Source organism: Pyrus communis, chromosome 17 (genome assembly GCF_041283825.1).
Source record: "Pyrus communis isolate YQ-2024b chromosome 17, ASM4128382v1, whole genome shotgun sequence".
In the NCBI taxonomy this organism is placed as follows: Eukaryota; Viridiplantae; Streptophyta; class Magnoliopsida; order Rosales; family Rosaceae; genus Pyrus; species Pyrus communis.
In genome coordinates this window covers 27,951,993-27,967,696 of record NC_142581.1, presented here as the reverse complement: position 1 = coordinate 27,967,696, position 15,704 = coordinate 27,951,993, and the positions used below count along the sequence as shown (strand labels likewise).

The 15,704-nt window shown below is 44.7% G+C and overlaps 1 protein-coding gene across 1 annotated transcript; it reads left to right on the top strand.

The window, feature by feature from the left end:
- The first annotated feature begins 10,021 nt into the window (after nt 1-10,021).
- LOC137707507 (uncharacterized) lies at nt 10,022-15,579 on the top strand. Its single transcript, XM_068446389.2, has 8 exons — nt 10,022-10,444; nt 10,945-11,352; nt 12,071-12,442; nt 12,964-13,176; nt 13,663-14,040; nt 14,222-14,465; nt 14,549-14,696; nt 14,924-15,579. The coding sequence occupies exons 1-8, from the start codon at nt 10,429-10,431 to the stop codon at nt 15,299-15,301; spliced, it is 2,157 nt and encodes a 718-aa protein (XP_068302490.2). The 5' UTR covers nt 10,022-10,428; the 3' UTR covers nt 15,302-15,579.
- Nucleotides 15,580-15,704: the final 125 nt, after the last annotated feature.

The window sequence follows — 15,704 nt, the reverse complement described above, 5'->3', positions numbered from 1 at the left end:
CGAAGTCTTCGTGAAACTGCACGAAGTCCTGTCTCTTACTGCCTCCCAAGCTCTCCAATGTAAGGGCCTTAACTCCGTTGGAGAGTGTCTTAATAACCTTGCCAGCGGTGGTCACCTGAGCTGGAGGGTATCTCCTTCCTCACCGACCTCCTGGAGCGGACTCGGCAACACTTTCTCATCTTCGAGCGAGCCTTACAAGCCGAGGACGACTTGAAGGTGGCCAAGGTCGCACATAAGGTTGGCTGAGTAGAGATGGAGGCGATCAAAGCGAAGAAAGCAAAGCTGACCGAGTTTGATCGCCAGATTTCTGACCTACAGTGTCAAATTTCTGACCTTCAACGGCAAAGGTCGGCTGCTGCTTCCGAGCTTGAGAAGGACTTTGAGGCCAACAAGGCTCGGCTGATGGCTTTAGCTGCCGGCGCACGGCGTATCCAGCAGCTGCAGTGCAACAAAAAGACGCGGTAGGCTGAGATAATTTTGAGCGAAGCGAAGTAGCTGGAGCTAAAAGCTGCCCTCGAGACTTTCCTCCCCTCGACCCCTTAGGAAATTTGTATTTTTGTATCTGTTCTTTGTATTTATTTTTGCTATAAATACAATGGTTCTTTTGTTATGATCGGTCTTAATGGTTCTTATTCACACATTGGTCTTTTATTCTTGCATTTCCCATGTAATTGGATAGTACTTCTTTAAAAACTTTCCATTAATCGGCAATTTGTGAACTGAACCTGCCCAATCTCTGAGATGATATGCCCCCTTACCGAGGACTTTGTGAACGATGAATGGCCCTTCCCAATTCGGCGACCATTTACCAAATCGGGGGTCTTTAATCCCGACAGGCAACACAGTTTGCCACACCAATTCTCCTTCGCCGAACGTTTTTTGTCTTACACGCTGGTTATACGCTCGCTCGGCAATTTTCTTTTGTGCTATTAGTAAGTTACCCGCGTCGATCCGACTTTCTTCTAAGTCTTCTAATTCCTGTCGCATCGCTTGACTATATTCAACACTGAACAAATTACTCTGCTCGATCACTCGTAACGAGCTTATACTCAACTCGACCGGTAACATAGCGTCGTGTCCATAAGTTAACGCGTAAGGAGTGGTTCCAGTGGCCGACCGAGGTGAAGTTCGGTATGCCCACAATGCTTCATTTAACTTCAAATGCCACAACCCCGGTTTCTCTTTTACCATTTTTTCAAGGATGCCGATCAACACTTTATTGCTTGCCTCGGACTGCCCGTTTGCCTGTGGGTAGTATGGTGTAGATTGCTCGAGTCGGATATTCAAACTTGTCGCATATTCCTTAAACCTATCGGCCGTGAATATAGTACCATTATCAGTTATGATCGTTTCTGGCACGCCGAATCTGGTCATAATATTCTCCTCTACGAACTTGCATACCTCTTTGGCCGTTAATTCGGCGTATGATCTTGCCTCGACCCACTTAGTGAAATAGTCAGTTGCTACCATTATCCACGCGTGTTTCGCTGCCCCCGATGATGGCGTGATTTTGCCAATTAAGTCCATTGCCCAACCCCTGAACGGCCATGGTTTAGTGACCGAGTGTAGTAATTCGGCCTGGGCTCTCTGCACGGGTCCATGAATTTGGCATGGTACACATCTCCGTACATATTCAATGCAATCCTTTAATATATTGGGCTAAAAATAACCGTGTCGTCGGAGCAACCAGCGCATCTTTCGTCCGGACTGGTGTGCCCCACAAATTCCTTCATGTACCTCGACCATTACTTGGGCGGCCTCGTGTGGGCCGAGGCACAATAGTAGTAACCCGTCCTCGCCCTTGCGGTATAATTCATTTTGGTACGACACGTAATTCGGGGCGAGGACCTTCGTTCTTCGGTCGTGTTTCCCATTGGGGTTATCGAGGTACCATAACATCGTCTTTCTCCAATCATCTGGTTCTACCTTGACGGCACATACTTCTACGAGGTCTCCGCGTTCCAGTAGGGATGGGAGCGACATTACCCTTGTGCGTATTACGTGTGCGCGCTGGAGAGTTTGCCGATTGATCAAGGCTGGGTACGAGAGCAGACTTGTGGCTGCAATTCGGCCTAGCTTGCCCCCCATGAGTTGTGCTCCGGAGGCGATCTGGGCGAGTTCGTCGACGTCTGTGTTGTGGATACGTGAAATGTGTTCAAATGTGATCCATTCGAACGACTCGACCAGGTAGGTGGCAACCATGTGATAGGGCGCTAAAGTACAACTCATGCAACGAAACAGGTCGTTTAGTTGGTTAATCACAACTTCGGAATCACCGAGGACGAGAACGCGGGAGGCCCGTAAATCGTGTAAAATGTGGAGGCCGAAAATGAGGGCTTCATATTCGGCCTGATTATTGGTGCAGCTGAAATCCAACTTGAGAGAAAAATACCATCGGCAGTGGTCAGGCGATTGAATTGCAATTCCAACACCCGCCGAGGTCGAAGTACTGGAACCATCAAAATGCATAGTCCAATGGCTATCGCGTGTGGTGACTAAACCGATGTCGACGTCGCCTCCATCAGAACCATAAGGGGAAGGGTGTTGGGCCAAGAAATCGGCGAGAGCTTGCCCCTTGACGGCCTTTTGGGGTACATACTGAAGGCTGAACTCGGATAAAACGAGCGTCCATTTCCCGATTCGGCCTTCGACAATGGGCCGAGTGAGCATGTACTGAATTACGTCCGTTTGGGCGATGACCTGCGTTACTGATGGGAGCATGTAATGCCGAAGCTTGGAGGCGGCAAAAAACAAAGCTAAGCAAAGTTTTTCGACAGGGGAGTAATTGAGCTCTGGTGAATTCAGATTTCGGCTAAGATAAAAGATCGCTTGTTCACGCCCTCCATTGTTGTCTTGTGCGAGGAGACAACCAATGGATTCAGTGGCTGCCGAAATATATAATTTAAGGGGTTTGTTGCGACAAGGTGGAACTAGCACGAGTGGGGTGGAAAGGGCCACCTTGATTTGCGTAAATGCAGTTTGATGCTCTACGCGCCATTCAAATTTGTCGGTATCCTTAAGTTTCAGGAGCATAGAGAATGCCTTCATCTTACCCGCCGAATTGGCGATGAAACGACGGAGGAAATTTATCTGCCCGAGTAACGACTGGAGCTGTTTCTTTGTCGTCGGAGGTGGGGCGCTAATGATGGCGCGGGCTTTATTTTCATCGACTTCGATGTCGCGGTAGTGCACCAAAAATCCTAGGAAGTTACCGGCCGAAACACCGAAATCATACTTGGCCGGGTTCATTTTGAGGTTGTTTTTGCTCATGCGAAGGAACGCTTGCCGCAGATCGTCCAGGTGCGTTTGACGGCGTTTAGATTTTACGACCACATCATCGATGTAAACTTCGACGATTGTACCGATTAAGTCGTGGAATATCAGCTTCATGGCTCGTTGGTATGTGGCGCCGGCATTCTTGAGGCCGAATGGCATGACTACTCATTCGTAAGTACCAAGTGCCCCGGGGCAACAGAAAGCCGTCTTGTGGACGTCAGCTTCGGCAATGAAAATCTGGTTGTAACCAGCATGGCCGTCCATAAAAGATAGCAGTTCATGATTAGCTGCGGCATCAATTAATAAATCTGAGATTGGCATTGTATATTCGTCCTTGGGAGTAGCCAGATTTAGATTACGGAAATCGATGCAAATGCGAAGGGCACCGTTTTTCTTCAACACTGGGACGATATTGGCCAACCATTCGACGTACCGAGCGGTCCTAATAAAACCAACTTTTAGGAGCCGAACTAATTCTTCTTTGATGCCGAGTTGTACTTCGGTCGAAAATCGGCGAGGGGGTTGGCGAAAAGGCTTACACCCCTCCTTGATGCGTAGTTCATGCTCTACAAGGTTTCGGTCGAGGCCTGGCATTTCATGATAGCTCCACGCGAAGCAATCTTTAAATTCTTGGAGTAACTTACGGAGTTCGACCTTCATAGATGGTGGAAGTAACGCGCTAATAAACAATGTTCGAGGATCATCGGCCGTGCCTACGTTAACTACTTCTAATGGGTCCTTAACTTGAGGCCGATGGTCTTCGAGTTCGGCCAGCGCAGCCTGAACTTTATCGAAAGATAGAACGGGGCCGTTATCTGCTTCGGCCAAAAATTCGATTAAATTGATGCCGGAATATGGTTGCTTGGTAATGGCGTACCAATGGGCCAGTAGACGTTCCATTGTAGATGAAACCGCGGCCTGACGCCGTTCTTGCGTGGTGTGCTCAATCATCGGCATTGGTGACTAAATCTGCCAAGCCAAGTCTCGCCGAATCTTGTTGGACAATCTCGGCGCTGACCTCAATCACTTTCTGTACTGAAATTCTCGTCGGCCGGCCATCCTCGTTAAGGCCTTGGAGGGTGATGTAGCCGACGTGATCATCGTAATAGCGAGCCTGAATCATGTTGGTTTCAAATGGTTGGTTATCGGTTGGGTGGACTACGACCGATTTGCCGTCCCAAAAGATGAGGACTTGGTATAATGATGAAGGAATGCAACTGGTTTGGTGGATCCAGTCGCTGCCAAGTAATGCGTTATAGTCGGTCTTGGAATCAATTATAAAGAATGCCGTCATGTGTTGACGACCGGCAATGCTAACCTCCAACGGGAGCACTCCTTTGGTCTGTGACTTGTCACCAACGAAGCTGCTCATAGTGATCCCTGACAGAATGAGTTCATTATCAGAACGGCGTAAAGCCTTCATGACGGATATTGGCATAATGTTGACTGTGGCTCCACAGTCGACAAACACTTTAGAAATGGGAAATCCTTTGATGTGAGCCGTGACGTACAACGGCTTCAGGTGTTGGAGATTAACCGATGAGGAACGGGGGAATAGTTCGGCCAAAGCTGCCTTAAGGTTGTCTCTGCTTCGGGTGTCTCTGTCGTCGTCGTTTGCGACAAAATCTACTTGTGTTGCTTCCTCGGCAACCACGTCTCCGTCCAAGAAATTCGACTGGTGGGTATTTGGCTGGAATTTAGCTGGTAAGACGTGGACCATACTGATCTCCATATGTTCGAGGACCGAGGGACCCATTGGATCGTGGTCGTCGTCTTCTGCAGAACTAACCACAATAGCAGTCGGCGGAACATCCTCGATCAAATTTTTGAGTGCCTCGGTAAGAACCGGTATCTGAGACGTGTGAACTAAATCGAGTGTGGGTGGGCTATTTTCCTCGACTATGTTGACTGCCGAAGACTTACGTTGGTCCTTCGTTACACGGGCTCGTTCTTCATAAGCAATACGGGCGTTCCTCGTGTCTAGATATGTATCCAGTCGTGTTATCCGTTTTTCCTCATCGGCCGTGAGGTCGAAGAGCGATACAGCCGAGAAAACTTTGAAATGATAGCGCAAATGTTGAAGGTCTTCGAGCGAAAAGGGTAATTCGGCCGCGTCGATATCTGTATAAGGATCGACCTCAAAACCAATGACCCGAGCCTCCCGTATATGTTGGAACCTAGCCTTAATTGCTGGGTCGGAAGTTTTTTGGATAATTTGCTCGGCATCAGGGCAAGTTAGAGCTAAGTCGAGGGCTTCCTGACACGCCTTGGGTAGTCCGTATAAGTCATTGGCGGAGTTTTTCTTATGAAATTCTCGCATGTATTCCAGGGATTCACCGAGGAATGGAGGATGTAAGTTGCGCCGTATTTTGATAAACGGCTCGTGCGGTGGTAACGGAGAAAGTTTCCTTTCGGCCTCTTGCCTAAAGTGCTCTAGACGAGCTCTCGTTTCCCCAGGCCGGAGAAGGATCTTGATACGTTTCTCAGACTCCTCAATGGTGGTTTCGAAACCGGCAGCTGCTACTTTCTTCCCTTCGGCCAACTCGGTCATGATAGTCGGGGTTGGCCGTTCGCTGATGTTGTCCACGGCCTTTTTTGGTTGCCACTGGTTAGAAAGGCTGGCATGCGCTTGTCGCCGCGCCATGCAATCTATCCGTTGGCGGCGACGTTTTTGAGATTTAGACAGCGCCGTATACAAGCCAGTTGGAGAATTGTAACTGTACCAGCGTTGATCCGATGGCCTGGGTGGCTTGAAAGTTTTACGATTGGCTGGCGAGCCCGAACTGTTGGTATTGCGTTAGTAATAATCCTCATTATAGAAAGGTGCGTCGAAATCAAGACGCCGCCTGACCGAGGCCTGGTCTTTCGGCCGTAATTGTGGGCCGAGTCAATCAAACACTTGACGTCATGGACCGTTACCAAGTCTATTTGGTGATGTTACAGGGGCCGTGGGGGGGTGTTGAAGATGTCTTCTTCCCAGGTTCAACTGGTATTTTACAATGGTCACATAAAACCTTTGATCCATGAGTTTCGTCGGGACTTGACCTCGTCATAGGCTCATCGGCGGGTGGCCCCGATTGTTCCGTAGGTGGTGCATTTGAAAATAAATCAAGCTTTAGTCTTGTTCGACCATTCCGTTGATGGATATGCTGCACCGGGACGTATTCGGCCTTCTCTTTGTTTTTAGGAATATGAGCATCCACCATACCAATTGTTGTTGAAGGGAAGGGATTGACGTCGACCGCCATCTGCTTTTCCGGAAATTTCAACTTTCCTTTCTCAATCCAACTTTGAATTGTGTCTCGGAACACAACACAATTATTGGTTGCATGCTTATTAGAATTATGATACTTGCAGTATATCTTTCCCTTTAATTCATCGGCCTTAGGGATAGTATGTCCCGGCCGAAGCTTGATGATTTTTGCTGCCAATAATTGATCGAAAATTGCATCTGCTTTGGTGATATCGAAAGTGTATGCTTTCGATGACTTGCTCATTTCCTCGACGCCCGAACGGGCTTTGGTGTATTTGGAATTTACTTGAGCCAAAGCCTTGCAGACGTAGGGTTTGTCTATTACTATCTCGGCCGCATCCACACTAGCATACTGAGGGTCCTCACTTTCGGCCAATGCATAGCTAACCATGGGATTCTTATACAACGTCCCCCGAGATGATGACTTTGATATCTTTTCTTCTCGGAGCAGATAATCATATTGTTCAACGTGTTGAGCAAGTTCGTACATATCTCGAATATTTGCCCCCAGAAACTTCTTTTTGTACTCCACGTCTAATCCATTGAGGGCGATTCTGACGAATTCCACTTCGGGGAGTGGTACTCGGCACCAATTCCTGGCCGACTTAAACCTTGTTAGGTATTCCATCGGAGATTCGTCGGATGCTTGAGCCATCCTGGCCAACGATGATACGGACATCTCCATCCCTGGCCGATAGAATTGTTCATGGAACTTTTCGACTAACTCTTCCCAACTCTGCACGGAGTTGGGTGGAAGATTAATGTACCAGGCGAAAGCTGAGCCTGTCAGTGAAAAGTTAAACAGCCGTAATTTGTAGAAGTCACTATTGACGTCTCCACACTGTGCTGTGAACCGAGCCACATGTTCTAATGAGGATAAAGATGATTCCCCGGCGAAGAGGCTGAAATCAGGGATCTTAAATCCCCGTGGGTATTCAAACCTTTCTACATAAGCCGGGTATGGATGGATGAATTTTGGAAACTTCGGCCCTTTCTTCAGGGCCAAGTCAATCATTCTCTGGACTTCGGTCATGTTTACGGAAGCGGCTTCTTCTCCCTGGCTTGGTCCCTCGGATCTATTTCCTGGTCCACCTCTTCTTTCTAAGGTGATTGGTTGCGGCCGGGCGGACCCTCTCTCGGCTGGTATTGGCACATTCGTCGAAAGCTGCCGAGGTTGGCCGACCTGGCCATCTTCGAAGGCTTTACTAACCAATAGTTCAAGCATTCTGGTCTGTGTATTTTTGTTACTTCGTATTGCTTCTAGTAAATCATTCATCTTTTGACCAATCGACTGCTCGACCTGACGATATTGTTCATCCAGTCGTCTCCGAAGAAAGGTCCTAGTTGGTGGATCGGAACCTTCCCCACCATCGTCGTCGCAATCTTCCGCTATCCCTTCCACAAACATGCCCGCCGTTTGATTCGGGACCGCTGAGTTGTGAGGTTGTCCGCCGAGACATTTTATTTTCTCGGCGTGTTACACTTGTGGTCTCGGGCGGCGCAATAATGATCGGATTTTTTGTAGGGTGCAAATCCTGCCCAAGGCCTTGCACTGGTAAGTCAGTTGTCGACTTTCCCATGGTTGTTTTCTTCTTTGTAGACCGTGTTTCAACGGTCATGAACTCCGAAGGTTTAGCACAAAGGTCCCACTGGGCGTGCCAAAATGTTGACTCTAAAAATTACAAAACCTACGTGGCGCGCAGGCCGATTAACTAATAAGCTAACTACGTCATTCGATTGAATGCGGGGCGTGCCAACTCGTCGGCCGAGCTTGGCCGAGGAGTAAAATTTGTTGATGTCGCGTTGAGCGCGTTGTTGACTTCTCTATCTTGCGATTGCGATCGAGGAATGAACACTCTCGGTCTCTGGGTTCTACAGCCTGAAGACAAGGCTGCTAATTCTGCGGAGTTCACAGATCGTCGGAGCCCGATTCGGTCATTGTGATTATATTCGTAAGAGTATAAGCACGTCGAATCGAGACCAAACTATATAGGCACAGGTACTCAAACGTGATGTATGTCTTGATAGTAAATTTAGTTCGGCCGTCGGAATGCCGAACCCTGAAACTTACTTGCGAGTATCCAATCATAAAATAACTCGACGTCCAATACGCCGAGCAATGCAATTCGTAACACCTGACTATGCCGAGAAGGCTAGCAAGGTGACCTCTGCCAAAAAGGTTCGAAAACCCTTCTCGGCCGAGGCTTAGATAGATAACCGGTCGACCTCGACGCAGTGCTGTTTATTTAAACTGAAGGTGCTTCTCGGTCGGCTGATTCTGCGTCAGCAGTGCTGTTTATCCAAACTGAAGATGCTCGCCGGGTGCTTCCACAGTGCTGTTTATCCAAACTGAAGGTGTGTCGGCAGGAAAAGAAAAGGAAAAATCTCAAGGTGTTTGAGAGGTTTTGCGCAGGGCAATTGTATGTTGATTCTGAAGCCCTTTTCTGTTGCATGATTTCTTGTATTTATAGTACCCCATTCCTTGAAACCAATTCTAATTTGGATTGGGAGTCCTTGTCCCATTTCGACTCTAACTCGAACAAACCTACTCCCACTGGGATTCTGAATTTTCCTTCTTTTCGAGACTCCATTCCTTGCCGGTCGAGAATCCTGGTCGCACCAGGACTTCCTCGAATTTTTCTATTCATCCGGGCTACTTAGGATAGGATTTGGCCGACCCTACCATCTGGCCCGGGATTTATTATTCGGCCCATAGTATTTGTCATCATCTTGGGCCGAGCACATCCTGCCGCTCGGCCCAACAATAGTATTTTGGGCCCAAACACATGTACCAAACACCTTGCTCGGTTTTTAAGTCAATAGAAAACCATCCTAAGTGCTTGGTTTGACATCCTTTATGTCTCTTCATAAGCTTATGCCCTTGTTGATGACCAACATGTGGCATGGAACTAGTGTTAGAGTAAACCTGTCCCTAGGACTTAGTGCTATAAAGTTGTCAACCTCCCAACTTACCTCCTACTATTGTAAAATATTTTATGAAAATGTGCTTGGCCTTTTTGCTAATAGTCAAACCAGACTATTAAGCGGTCATCCACAGTGCTAGAGTTGTCTCCCTAGCTTTGTTGGACTTGGCTCTTTCTTTCTTTTTTTATTTGGATCATCTTTTAGCCTTTATTGTGCCTTTCTAGGACTTGTACTATTTTAGGAGTCAAAAAAATCCCTACGTTAACAAAATTTAGTTTATTTACCAAAAAAAACATAATTTAGTTTACAACATTAGTTAATTTATTGTAACCTTTGCGTGTTTGTATACATTTTTATAATTTCTTGAATTTCATCTCACCAAGCACAAAAACGCCCCTTCATTGGCGCGTACTGCCGCCACACAATATCCCAACCAACTGATTGCTGCCGAGAGGAGACAACCCAACGTCCTTTCTTACCGTTAATTTGTTCGTTTTACCTTTTCCGTTAACAGTCGGCGCACGTTAGCCACGAAAAAAAGCCCGTGCGCGTCCCCATACCCAAAAAATATATAAAAAATTAAAATTAAAAAAGAGAAAGCAAAAGGCTTGAGCGGCACTGATAACAGAGTGAACCCAACGACTCCTCCAACAGCTAACCCCTCTCTCTCTCTCTTCCCTTTCTCTCTCCTCTCTCTCTCTCTCTCTCGCTCTCTCTCTCTCTCATATGAACTCAGCTCGCTCCGTCCCAACGATTCAACTCGGCGATGGCGATTACGACTGCTCCGAGTTCGCTATTCCGAGTTCGTATCTTCACGACGACTTCTCCGCCGTTGGATCATCCTCGCTTGGGCTCTGTTAGGAATTGTTTCAGCTTCTAGTGTTGCTTTGTGTTCAAGTTTGTGCTCGGTAACGGTGTGATCTCGCTTTTGGTTTCAGATCTGAATCGTTTCCGAGTAATCGACGGCGTCGGTGATGTCTGAGCTCACAGGTTCTATCCCAGCCGCTAATTCTATTTCTTTTAGGTTATTTTCGATAATCTCCGTGATTAGGTCAGTTGCTGAAGTGAGGACTCAGTTGAATATTTGATTAGTTGAAGCTTAATTGTGTCTATTTAATTATTTAATTGTCGTTTGTTTTTTTCGAGTTTTCCATTACATTTTAGTGAGTAAGCTTTTGGGCTTGCTGCTAGTAGTAGAAGGCGAAGAGGGTATTCTTAAAGAGTAATTTTTGTAACCTTTTGTTTGGATGTCGAGAAAAGTAACAAAAACGAGGCAAAATAATTCGTGTGTGTTTTGCCCCTTCTTAGAAAAGACATTCAATTAGGGCTCAGTTAGTGAGGAATTTTTTTAATTTCTTCGTTCATTCGGTATAATTTGCGTTAGCCAATTAGCCCAAAATTGGTAACAAGTTTAGAGCTTTTTGTATTCTGCGAACGTGAGTTGTTTTTTATAGGTGTATTAGAACTCTAATTTGGAATTAACAATGCAGGAATATTGAGCAAGGTGCAATGGTTGTTGATGAATCAGTTGCTTGTGTTTTGTTATGTGATATCCATCACTGAAGCGAGTGAACACTATGATCTACTCAAGGGACCATCAGTATCTCCATCGAGTGCACCTTTGGCTGCAACAGTGTCCCACTCCCACAGACGCTGGCAAAAACATTTCTTGCCACGTGCTGCACCGGTTGCTCTATCTCCCGCTCACCCTCCTTTTTATGGTCCCTTGATAACTGCTGGTCATCCCCCTACAGCTTCTCGATTGTCAAAGCCGTCAATGAAGAGGGATGGCTTGGCACCTCCCCTTGCTGGCTTTAAGAATATCGCCCCAACACAGTCGAGTGCTGGTACAATTCCTTCTGGTTTAGCACAGCCCCCGCTCACTCCTTCCGTTTCCAGTAAGTTACACTCTGGACTGTATTCTTATAGCCCCTTTTATTTATTTGCAAATTCAATCATTTCAATGACTACTTTACCATGAAAGAAGTAAGATAATCATTAATATGCTTAGATTTTTGCCCTTCTACGTATATGTTTTACGTGCGTGTGTGTTATGTACATGTGTGTGGAGTAGATTGTTGCAAGTGTTTTGGAGTGGTGTGGAATCTAGCCAAGAAACTATGACAGTGTCTCTCTTTGTTGACTGCGAACTTATTTGGTATGGGGGAGAAGAAGAAGGCTATTACACTTTGATGATGTGGAATTTTGGCTTCTATTTCAATTATTTGGATAGAATGGAGCAAAATGACATTTGAAAAGAGGATGAACGATGTGGTTACGTTTTGGAGAGTCAAATATTAAGTCTCTCTTTAAGCCTTTTTAAGCAATTTAGGGAGATTTCTTTTGATACACATCTTAATTGGGTGGGAGTCTTGATTTGGTGTTTTTTTTTTTTTTCTTTTTTTTTTTTTTGGTTTGTTAGGCACTGGTTGTTGTGCTTCCTTGATGGATTTCTTATCCATCTTTCACTGTATTATGTACTTTCTTTTTTTCCTAAAATTCTATGTATGTTTTGAAGTTATTTACTTGTAATGAAGCAGTAGAAGTCTTAATTTCATATTAAAGTATAATGTAATTGTGCTGAAACTGACAGAGGTGTTTTTTCATTCCTTCCAGACTGTTGCAAACCAGACATGGTACTGAGACGGGGAAGTCAGGGTTGCCAATGTGCTTATCCCATAAAGCTTGACATTCTCCTCCTAAATGTTTCACAAAATCCTAACTGGAATCTTTTTCTTGAAGAACTAGCTTCCGAGCTTCATTTGCAAGTTTCTCAAATAGAGCTGATTAACTTTTATGTACTCGGATTATCAAGATTAAATATTTCAATGGATATTACTCCTAGTTTAGGACTCGGTTTCTCTGCAAGCGATGCGTCTGCAATAAACTCTTCTCTTGTCATGCACAAGGTTAAATTGAACCCTGCATTAGTGGGCGATTACAAACTCCTCAATATAACTTGGTTTAAGCCTCCGCCTCCTTCTCATGGTAATTCTGCCATGTTACCCGAATATTTTAGAATCTTCTATACTTTTTTATGGCTGCACTATGATGTCAATCTTTATGGTGATATGACTGCAATATTTTACATTCTAAATAGTTATATCGTTGTTCTTTTAATTGATAGTAACAGTTTTGAAATAGGTAATTTTGTGCCATCTGCATCAAGTTAACTGTTTGTTTGCTTTTACCATACAGTATATTGTGTGTGTGTTAGCGTGCGTGTCTGTATAGCAATAGTTTATTGCACTATCAAAGATGTGTGTGCGCGCTCACTGCATGTGTGGTGTGCACCATGTGCATGTGTACGGTGAGCGCCATGTACGTGTGTGCGGTGTGTGCATCTGTGTGTGCGTCTGTGTTGTTCAAACTGTGAAAGGGTAGAGCAATAATTTATTTCACTACTAATGATGTTGAATGCTTTATTTTAATAGTCGGCTTACTTGCTTCAAGGAAGTTAACTCGCTTGTATGAATATTAACATGCTCTTCTTTCTTTTCTTTTGTAAGCTCCTGTTATTGCTGCATCACCAGTGGAAGCCCCAGCAAATCCATCCCCGACTGGTACATCCTTAAGTGCTTCAGATAAAGGGAGGCATTCAAATTGGAATCTCATTATTGGTATTGGCGTTGGCATACTGTTCATTGCCATTATATCTGTGCTCATACTTTGTTTGTGCACATTCCGTCGAGAGAAGACTAAAGCTTCTCCTATAGAAACAGGTATGTGTTTCAATTGTCAGATTTGTACATTTTCTTGTTTTTTTTTTTAGGTCCCAATATTTGCCCATAATTTTCGGTATTATCCTGTTCTTAACACTTTCAGAGTATGCAGTCACGATGATATTTTCACCACTATAATATTCTTGTAAATTCTTGCTACATAAAATTAAAAGTTAATGTAAATTATACCTTATTTGTGCGAGTATGTCTGTAAATAAATTTAGTTAAAGCTTTTAAATTAGTTGTGTTTTCTATTATCTAAATCCAGGTAACCAGCTGAAGAAAAAAATATTAGGGTCTTATGAAAAAATGTTGCTTGAAACACCAAGAACAGAAACCTGAAATAGATTTTTACTGATTTTTTTTTTTTTTTTTTTTTTGAAATAAACTTGAATTTGTCTGTTCTGCATGATATAGTACCGGGTTCCTTTTGAAGTTGTTTATTTCATGCCTTTTTTCCTCCTTTTTCCTCTTGGCATTTTTCAGCCCCTGAAAAGCAGATGACTGTTGATACAGTACCAGCAGTAGGACCTTTACCTCACCCAAGCAGCATTCGATTTCTGGCATATGAAGAACTTAAACAAGCAACAAACAACTTTGAACCTGCAAGCATACTCGGAGAGGGTGGTTTTGGCAAGGTGTTCAAGGGTGTCTTAAGTGATGGTACAGCTGTAGCAATTAAAAGACTTACCAATGGAGGGCAACAGGGCGATAAGGAGTTCTTGGTTGAGGTTGAAATGCTGAGCAGGCTGCACCATCGTAATCTGGTGAAACTTGTGGGTTACTATAGCAGTCGTGACTCTTCACAAAACTTACTTTGCTATGAGCTTGTACCAAATGGAAGCTTGGAGGCCTGGCTCCATGGTAATTTCTCGGATCACGTATTGCCATGTGCCATTTAAAGTTTACTGTTTCTTTTAAATTGATGCATTTAATTGTTTAGTTTTGGGAGTAGCAGGTCAAAATGGAAACATTTTACATCTTAATCATACCTTTTCTTTCCCCATATGCATTACTGATACCTCTCACTCACTCCCCATCTCAGGTCCACTGGGAGTAAATTGTCCTTTGGATTGGGACACCCGAATGAAAATTGCACTTGATGCTGCCAGAGGACTTGCTTACCTGCATGAGGACTCACAACCTTGTGTCATCCACAGAGATTTTAAAGCATCTAATATATTGCTTGAGAACAACTTTCATGCTAAAGTTGCTGATTTTGGCCTGGCTAAACAGGCGCCTGAAGGCAGAGCAAACTATCTTTCAACTCGTGTGATGGGAACATTCGGGTTGGTTTTGATTTCTCCCCTCCTTAACCTCGTCGTTTCCACCATTTAGATTGCACTAAGATGTAAACTATCTGATTTTACAGGTATGTGGCTCCAGAGTACGCCATGACTGGACACCTACTTGTTAAAAGTGATGTTTACAGTTATGGGGTTGTCCTTCTTGAGTTACTCACTGGAAGAAAGCCTGTAGATATGTCACAGCCAGCCGGACAGGAGAATCTTGTCTCTTGGGTTAGTATTATTCATACATTGCTCCCCTCATTCTAATGTTTCAAAATGACCATTTATCTTGATCGGATTTAACGTAACACGCATACTATTCTTTAGGGAAAAGAAAAAGCAGAAAAAATAAGCGATAAATTTGTAACCTTTTTCTCATGTGCAAAATGATACTCAATTGGTATTTTAACATTATAATGTCGGAATGGAAAGTGAGATGTGTGGGTTTTCTGTTCCAGTCAAGGCCAATTCTTAGAGACAAGGATAGGCTGGATGAGCTCGCTGATCCAAGTCTTGAAGGAAAGTACCCAACGGAAGATTTTGTACGAGTTTGCACGATTGCAGCGGCTTGTGTTGCTCCTGAGGCAAGCCAACGCCCTACGATGGGTGAAGTGGTACAATCACTGAAGATGGTGCAACGAATCACAGAATATCAGGATTCCATGTTAACCTCTTCCACTACCCGACCCAATAACAGGCAGTCTTCAACTACCTACGAATCCGATGTGTCATCTTCAATGTTCTCTTCTGGTCCTTACTCTGGTCTAAGTGGCTTTGATAATGACAACGGCTCTCGAGCAGCAGTGTTCTCTGAAGATCTTCACGAAGGACGATGATTACTTAACAGAAGTCTACGTGCTGTTCAAAGTACCCTATACTTTCCGGTATAGCAGCTTAGGAGCAGTCCCCTGTTGATTTTTTATGGGTCAGGTGGTGTAATTGTGATTTTTGTTGGGGGGAAGGGGGGAGTGTCTTTTTATAGTCCCTTGTGTGTGGGGAAACCGCTGTCCAATATTCCTCTGGGCAGCGGTTCCCAGCACGATGGATGAAATTTTGTATATTCCTTGTAAGCTTGTTTCATGAAATTGGGGTTAAAAAGTTTCGTGTTTATTTATTTTCCTCGTCTTTCAAATTCATGTTCTCTCATGCACTCGTTCAAAACTACCCCTATGCAGCAACACCCACTTGCCACATTTTCTATATCACATCTTTATAGAAGAAGGCTGATCAACACTAATG